Source organism: Alexandromys fortis, unplaced genomic scaffold (genome assembly GCF_014885135.2).
Source record: "Alexandromys fortis isolate MF-2015 unplaced genomic scaffold, M_Fortis_MF-2015_v1.1 scaffold_64, whole genome shotgun sequence".
NCBI classification, from domain to species: domain Eukaryota; kingdom Metazoa; phylum Chordata; class Mammalia; order Rodentia; family Cricetidae; genus Alexandromys; species Alexandromys fortis.
In genome coordinates this window covers 1,302,999-1,311,782 of record NW_026067976.1, presented here as the reverse complement: position 1 = coordinate 1,311,782, position 8,784 = coordinate 1,302,999, and the positions used below count along the sequence as shown (strand labels likewise).

Below are 8,784 nucleotides of genomic sequence, written 5' to 3'. Positions count from 1 at the left end.
AGAGAGAGAGAGAGAGAGAGAGAGAGAGGTGGGGAAAAGGAAGAAGGAAGAGAAAGAAGAGAGAAGTAGACAGAGTTCTGCCTTTTAAAGGGATAGGTACTGCCTGCCATGTATGCAGATACTCTGCCAGGTCCCCAAGGGGTGGGGCTAGGTGTGCCTGAATGCTAAGACATACACTCACATTACACACATACACACTCACACACACACAATTACAAACAAACATACACAGAGAAGGACACACTATACATGTAGACACATGTACAGGCAGATCCTTGCACACACACACACACACATAAACTTACACAAATAGACATAAAAATATATTTGGACACACATACACCAGTAATAAGAAATTAAAAAATCTTATAGATAAATTTTCACTTATCTTGTCTCACAACTTTACATTGTTAACTCCATGGATTTCTGGATAAATTGCATAGTGGGAGAGCCATGAGTGTATAGTTCACCTGCACAGTCCTGCCTGTCTATCATGGGATGGTTCAGGAGTTGGGCAAGGGGCTAGAGATTGAAACACACACACACACACACAGAAAGAGAGAGAGAGAGAGAGAGAGAGAGAGAGAGAGAGAGAGGTCATTCTTGAGACAAGAATGTCCCCTTTAATGTGTTCCAGGGAAGCTTATATAGGGGTCTTTTTGATTAATGGCCAAACCCTAGCTCTTGGAATTTTCAGCTGCAAGCCCACCAGAAACTACTCCCCTGCCATTAGGAACTCATGAGGGTCTTGTGCCCAGGGCAGCTGCAAGCATAGGAAAACAAGTGGTTTACTCTGGCAGGCAAGCGGGGGGAGTCACAAAAAAATTTAGGGTCTGAGGGTCTGCAGTCCCCAACAAATGAGATTCACTACATGGTAACCAAGAAGCAGGCAGGGACAAAGTGTGTCCTTAGGATGGATTTCTCTAACCTTCCTCCAGCAAAGCCCCACTACCTAACAGTTCACATGCCTGAAAGAATCCATGGATTTTCATTGATACAGTTTGTTCCTTGAGGATGTAATGTAGGCTCATGTTCCCTGTGAACTCTGCTCCCATAAGTACCAACCTTCAACACAGGAAACCTTGAGACACATTTTATGTCCAAACCACAACATACAGGTTAAGTTTCTGAACTTTATATTTCAGAGTCTTAGGATCTCACGTGCTTTGCCATGAGTACTATTAAAGTCATAAAAAGTTTTTATGATCATTTTAATCAGCATGTGATGTTTATCTTCATGCATAAGACACTGAGTATGGGTCAGGCCCTGTAAACAATGTTTGTATCAAATCATAATAGAAGCAGTTCTAGCTTCTCAACATCTCCTAAGGCAGCTAGGGATCTGCATGGTTATTTCTGTGTGCTTGCTAACTTCAAAGTCTTTGTCCTCATCCTGTAAATAATAAATCAATTTAAATAATGCCAACAAATAATTGTTACATTATATTAGATTATATACAAAGTCACCTGCATAGGAGAACATTAGAATCGTTATATCCCTTACCTGTAAACTGTATCTAACTGGAATGTTTTATTTTCTGCTGTCAATAATTTCAGTTTTTTTCTACTTTTGGAGTATACTCTGTTGTGAGATATTTTGGAAACATATCCCTTCATCTCCTGTCTACCGACCCTGGTGATGGTTTCTTGGCTGTGCAGACACTTCTTAGTGTCATTTAATCCCCTCAGTCTCCATGGCCTTCTTACACCTCTGTCTTAAAATCCTCTGCCAGAAAGTCTATGTTTCTGTCATTCTTTAGATCCATGTTGGTGTCATGGCTGATGTTTGAGTTTTGAATATTAGGAAGATGCAGGAAATATATGAATCTGTTAAGCATGTGTCACAGGGCTGCTCTCATGACAGCAGAGTCCATTAATTTGTGTCTCTGTCTGAAAGCCCATTTCTCCTCCATTACCAGAATACAGCTTTGTGGATGTGATCCTCCTGGTAGAACTTGCTGCTTTTTGCCCCTGTACAAAGCGTCTGCTTGGGGCTAAAGCAAAGTGTTTTGGATTAATTCTGTTGGCAGAGAAAATCTCAACAATGAAATATAGCAAGCTGAACAAGGAAAAAACTTTTACAATTTGAGGAGAAAGGATGCACCAAGAAGTGGAAGGGACCCAAGTCTATGTTCAAGGAGATAAACATGTTAAGAGATGGCACAAAAGGAGTGATGATCTCAAGGCAGGATTCCATCCAGCTAAGATTCCAAGTTGTGAAAAAAAATTAAAGAAAATCTTCGATCTGGGTGTGGTGGGGCACACCTTTAGTCCCAGCACTCCAGAGGCAGGTGCAGAAGGATTTCTGAGTTTGAAGCCAGCTAGGTCTACAGATCCAGTTTCAAGACAACTTAGCTTAGGAGCTAAAGGAAATAATGGAAACCAGAAAGCTGGTGAAGGTGTAATTGATAAGCTGACCCAGGTATCAGCCCCAGTAAGTAATAGAACTCTGTAGCTTTGGCCACATGGTTCTGGATTTAGAGTGAAGAACAAAAGAAAGTAGTTATGGAATATTTCTACTCAAATAATGAAAGCCACCGAGGCTAGGAAAGTATCAGGGGTGTTCCAGAATGTTTCCTCCAGAATGGAGGCCTAGAGAGGCCATTGTTTGAAGCTGTGGTAGTGAGGCCTGAATTGCCTTGGAGACCCCAAGTTGTTGAAGATGCTAGAGTCATGGGACATCCATCAAGGAAAGTTGTTAACAGGGTGTGCAACCAGCTCAAGGACAGAAGTGTGTTGAGGTCAGCAAAGATGACAGGAATTAGAGATATGAAGAACATTTTGACATCAGTCATGGAGATTCAGAGTTTGGAGCTTGCCCAGTTGGTTTTCGGTATTCTTTTGTCCAGTATTTCCTCACTTTTCTCCCGTTCCTCCATTTTTGAATGGTAATGTATTTACTGTGTCATTTTATGCTGGAAGTATGCTATCTTCTTTCCGGTTTTGACTTTATAGGGGATTACAGTTAAGAGATTGCACGAATCTCAGAAGAGACTTTAAGCTTAAGACTTTTAAATAAGTGTGAAACAGTTACAGACTATGGGGATGGGACTTTTGAAGTCGGGCTGAATTCATTTTTGCATTATGATATGGCTACAAGTCAAGTTGTAACAACTTGGCACTGCTATGGGAAATCCTCCCCAGTGAAAGTGTTACAGCCTCGCTCAGCTTGGTCCTGTCTCTCCTCCAGAAAAAGGTCTCACCCAAGCCTCTTTCAAGAGATTTATTGGAAGGGAAGAATCCTGGAGAATGACTGTCTCCGCCAGGGTAGAAAAAGGGCAGCCACTAACTGAACAGGCACAAGGCTTATATAGAGCATCTCTGGGGCAGAGATTTTCCAGGGAGAAGATTTGCAGGGTGGCAGTTGGTCAGATTTCAGTCCCTTGAGCTCAGATTATCTAGATTTTGACAACAAACCTAGCTCAGGGTTTGTTGATTTTCTGCTCAGAGATTGGTTCTTTTCCCTGTACAAGTATTAGCTGGTTTTCTGCTTGGTTAATCAGAGGTAAATTTTACTCTGTTTTCAGGGCCAAACTGTGTTTCTTTCACTGGCCTTTTTAGTTTTTTGGCTCTAGTTTTTGAACCAGGACACATTTCTCTCACTGACTGATTCTAGGGCCAAAGTGTATTTCTTTGGCACTGGTTTCAGGGTCAGGGTGTATTCCTTTGATTCTGGATTCAGGAATAATCATTTCTTTCTGTTTGGATCTCAGAATCAGGGTGGGTTTTTTTCACTGGCTCTGGTTTCAGGGCCAGGAAAGTAGTGTTTTTTTTTCTGGCCTTTTCCCCTTCAATTGACCCTGGGATAGCTGGCCCTATCCCTCACTGAACACTGCAGTAGGGGAATTGGCCAGGTTTCTCATGAGAGAGCTCACTTGAAAGAGATGGCTCCATCCTTTACCATGGGAATGGGAGAACTGGACTCAATGGCATTGGTGGAGAAGAGCTAGCTGGCTCTGCCTCTCATCTGAGGAGTGAGGGCGGTCCAGCAGCCCAAAATGGGGACCTTACATCCTGGCCCTTGGGTTGGCCCACCCTAACATCTACCCCATTTATGACCTGGAGCATGTGAGAGGGCTGGTCTTGCAGGACAATAGCCACAAGGTCTCCAGGACTGAGTTGGGGCAACAGCAGGATATCCAAGGGATATCATCATATGGTCTAGTAATGATGATGTACCAGAGGCCAGAGACCTTCAACAAGACCAATGACTCCTTGCAATAAATATTTGAGGGTGAGGTTTATTGTGCAAAAGTGTATACTGTGTGACACACTGAATCTCCCAGTGCCATTAGGTGAAATAAGAGGTGCTGGAGAGGAGGGAAAGACGGCAGATTAAGAGGTTTGTTTCATTTTGTTTTCACTTTTTGTGGGGGATTTATTTGGTGGAGATGTTGAAGGGTTGAGGGGTAGACATGGGGATTTGGGTATAGACATATGGAGTTGAAACTCAAGGGTTTCCCTGGCAGTTGTACCTGAAGATGGATGTTGTCTTCCTCTCTCCACATATACAAAACCCAAAGAGACTGATGAGTCAAGATGCTCTGGGCTGTTGAACTACCCCTGTTAAACATAGAGCTTGCTCCAGCAGGAATGAGAACCAGTTTATTCTGCACCAATTAAGGGTGACTGTACTATGGTCTATACATAGGTTCAGGTTGCACGTTCTACCATGGTAAAGTTGTTTAAACTTTTGAAAGTCACGCATCAAGACAGTCATAAATCAGAGCATTTACCAAACCCATTGTTGCCCGTCTCATAGGCAGAGCAGCACGGGGAGAGCAGGGCAGCTCTTCTGAGGCTCAGACACTGTGTTCCAGCATTCCTAGCTAGGGCATGGTGTGCTCAGCTTCACGACGCATCCCAAATGCTTTACCCCCTGCTCCGAATGATGTGACGTCACACACAGAGCTCGGTTGTAAACAGCTAGTAAGGGGACTACACACAGACCCCTCCTTCTTCAGAAGGTTAGAGGGATAAACAACTCTCAGTAACCATTTTGTGCACATTGAGCTCTCCATTGTCCAGAAGACATGACCCGCGTGGACCTGGGAGGAAGCTCCCTCCCTCAGATGAGAAGTGAAGGGAATTGAGTTTTTCAAACTGAAGTCAGTTCTTATGGGCGAATCCCATTTGGCTGTGGAGAAAAAATCTAGAAAACAAATTTCTTCAGAGAACAGTTAAGTTAAACTCTGTGTTTTTTTAAGTGATGACCAGTAGGGGTTCTCATGTGAGAGCTTTCTACAAACCTTGAATTATTTCATTTTTTTGCTTTCAACTGGTGGTTGAGCATTTCCAGAATATTAATAATGGACATAATAGAAATCAGTTGTGCAGTGAGCAGAGGTGGTGAATGAGGACAGAATGAGGAGCACACACTGGGGCTTTCCACATCAGGGAGCAGGAAACCAGGGCTACGAGGCTAAAAATTTGGGTCTGGAAAGCAGGGAGGCACTGGAAGTGCATCAGAAAGAAAGCTGTGTGCACACGTATGTGTGATATTATATATAGTATGTGCTGCCGTTAAACAGTGCATTGTGTGTAATGCATATGTTTCTATGTACTGCCACTCTCAGTGTTGGTCTAGGACACTGATGCCTTGTATTTGTAAGCCATCAATTCCTTATTGAGTTTTGATTTCAGTGATTAAGCTTCAGTTCTGTAGCTAGACACATTCGTAGAGATGTTCAGGCTATTTTATCAGATGGCAAAAGTTTTCAGTGCTACAAATGTCTATAATTTTCCATTAACTCTTTTTGTCTGTCGTTGAGGTGTTGGTTTGATTATAGGAGTCAGCACATCTGGTTGATTTCCCTTTTCTACTGTCGTAGCAAGAAAACCCTGATGCTGGTTTGTGGCAATGAACCAAAATGATGATGTCATTGGAAATGAAAGATGAGGAAAGGAACTGGCAAATCACCCAAGTGAGACAGCGACAACATAATTAGCCACTAAGATTTGGGGGGACAATCTATGTTGATTAAACGCAATGACATTATGAAAGTGACTATGTTCCCAAGGGAATTCTGTGTAGAGATGCCGTGACCACAGCAGCTCTTGTAAAGAAAAGCATTTCATTGCAGTAGCTTACAGTTTCAGGGTGTAGTCCGTTATCAAAACGGTGAAAAACAGGACAGCGGGCAGGCAGACATATTACTGGAGGAGCTGAGAATCTTGATCCACAGGGAGCAGAAGGAGACTGCCACACTAGGCCAAGCTAGGGTGTGTAATACCGCAAAGCCAATATCCACAGTGACACACTTCCTACAGCAAAGCCACACATACTACGACAAAGATGCAGTGGGCCAAGCATTCAAACACATGAGTCTGGGGGGGCATTCCTATTCAAACCACCACAAAATGCAAATCAGATTTTAAATTATGTTTCTCCTAGAAATATCATTTTTGAAGCGCACGGAACCATGACGATACCAAAGAACAAAGGCAGTGCTGTATTGGTAATGTCACCACACCTGATTTCAGATTACAGCATGTGTCTAAGAGAGTGTTACTGCGGGATTACTACCCCTACCACAGGAGCCTCCTGCAGCAGATGGCAATGAACGCAGAAACCAACAAGTGGTCACAGAGTAGAAAATACAGGGCTGACTTCCTGGCCCTGAGCATCATTGCAGAAAAGGGAGCAGAAGGATTGTAAGAGCCAGAGGCCGTGCATGACTGCAGCAAAGCAGTGTTCTTGGACCAGCACGGGAGCTGCACAGATGAACTGAGAGTGGCTGAGACTGAATGAACAAGACCAAGCCAGACAGCATCCCAGCTTGGAAAACACAGGAAATTCCACTTGTAGATGAGCAACTATGGCAACTGGTGGCTGCTGAGAAAGAGATTTAGTTGTCCTCAGGGTTGGGGCACCAGAGAGAGGCTACCTAAGGTAAGCCCCAGGAGAAGGTCTGTTGTAGGTGCGGCGGGCTGCGTCCCGCCACCTGGCTAGCTTTACCCGAAATAATTACACGAAAACTGTATTAATTTAAACACTGCCTGGCCCATTCGTTATAACCTCTTATTGGCTAGCTCTTATATAGTGATCTAACCCATTTCTAATAATCTGTGTAGCCCATGAGGTGGCTTACCAGGGAAGATCTTAACCTGCGTCTGTATCCGAGGGGGGGGGGGAGAATCATGGTGACTCTCTGAATCTGCTTCTTTTTCCCAGCATTTTGTTCTGTCTACTCCACCCACCTATGGGTTGGCCTATCAAATGGGCCAAGGCAGTTTCTTTATTAAATGAAAGTAACCCCTCCATCAAAGGTCCTGTGTGCATGCACAGCTAGAAGGACTAAGAAGGAGAATTAGGAAAAGGGAGAGGAAGAGGAGGAGGTAGACTAGGAGACAAACCCATGAAACTGAGAGAGGATATTGGTATTTTAAAGTATAATTTTTATGAAGACGAATATAAGATGAAAAACATTGGAAAAATAAAAAAGAGAATAAACAATCTAAAGTGTTTTATACAGCAAATTCAAATTGAATACACAATACTTTAATTAAATCTGATGATTCCCTACAGTAAAGACAATATAAACCTGACAGATTTAGCTTAAATAAATAATATTATGTGAATAGTAAAATGAATAAAAACCTATATATGTAGACATGCCCAAACAGATGAAGAAATAAATGTCTTTGAAACATGTAAAGAATAAAAAAGGCAAAGCAGATTCATTTCACAATAATTTATAGAACAAAGAAAATAAAGTGCTACTAAAGTCTTGGCTAACTCAAAAAATATAAAGCTGTATGAAATTATAATAGTAAGTTAAATGAGATAAATAAATGAATAAATAAATAAATTTGAATAGATGAAAACAAATATCTTAGAGCAAGGCACACTATTATTCATTGCTACTGAAGCACCTAGGCAGGTGGAGTCAGTTCATGCCAAAATGTCTGAGATTTTTTTAGATGGCAGAATCTGCCCAGTGAGGTGCAGGGTCCTAGTCCAGGATACTCCTCTCCACTTTGGCTCAGGACTCACTCCTTCTTCTCACTCAATCTTGCCAGCAACTTGGCTGAGGAAGACAGGGCTGACCAGACTTCTGCTCTCACCACCTCCCAGGCACAGGGACTGTGTTTCTTCTCTATCAGGTAGGCAGTGATCCTGTTGAAGTATTTTTTCACAGCATCCAGGGAGTCTTTCTGCCTCAGGAGAGTTTCCTGCACCCCTACCTGCTGCATCAGACAGGCCTGCAGTTCCTTGACCTGTGTATTGATGTCTTCACAGAATGTGTTTAGGAGGGTTGTCTCCCAAGCAACAGATGAGTTCTCTGAGTTGAATAGGATGAAGACCTTCTGGATCAGCACCTGCAGGACAGGGATGGCTTGAGCCTTCTGGATCTGCTGGGCATCCACGTTTTCCAGAGGGAATGCAAAGTCCTTTCTGTCCTTCAAGCAGGAGAAAGGGGAGAGTCTCCTCATTTGTTTCAGGATTGTCAAGATGTCCTTGTTCCTGAGGTGATGTTTCTGAGGCAGGTTACACCCTAGAGAGTAGGTTGACCAGTAGCTCATCACCACCAGAGCCATCAGGAAAGCCCAGGGTCTGGCCATTGTGGATGTTGCAGATGCTGCTGGTCCTGAACCTTCTCCTGTAGGTTCTCTGAAGATCATCATTTGTGCATCTGTCTTAAGTAGGGCAAACACTAGTTTCCACTTTCTGAATGCCCTCCCCTTCTCCACAATTCTCTTTTCGCTTTTCTTCATTCGTTCTCAGCTGTGTCTGGGCATTTATCTCAACCATTTTTATTTTCGTTACTGCTTCCTCTTTCA

At 43.0% G+C, this 8,784-nt stretch overlaps 1 protein-coding gene across 1 annotated transcript; it reads right to left on the bottom strand.

Annotated features, from left to right (window-relative positions):
- Positions 1 to 7,992: 7,992 nt before the first annotated feature.
- Positions 7,993 to 8,565, bottom strand: LOC126510712 (interferon alpha-12-like). Its single transcript, XM_050157395.1, has one exon. The coding sequence runs from the start codon at positions 8,563 to 8,565 to the stop codon at positions 7,993 to 7,995; it is 573 nt and encodes a 190-aa protein (XP_050013352.1).
- Positions 8,566 to 8,784: the final 219 nt, after the last annotated feature.

Bases quoted from the DNA above. Each gene is read 5' to 3' on its own strand.
- LOC126510712 (XM_050157395.1), bottom strand. From the start codon at position 8,565: ATGGCCAGACCCTGGGCTTTCCTGATGGCTCTGGTGGTGATGAGCTAC.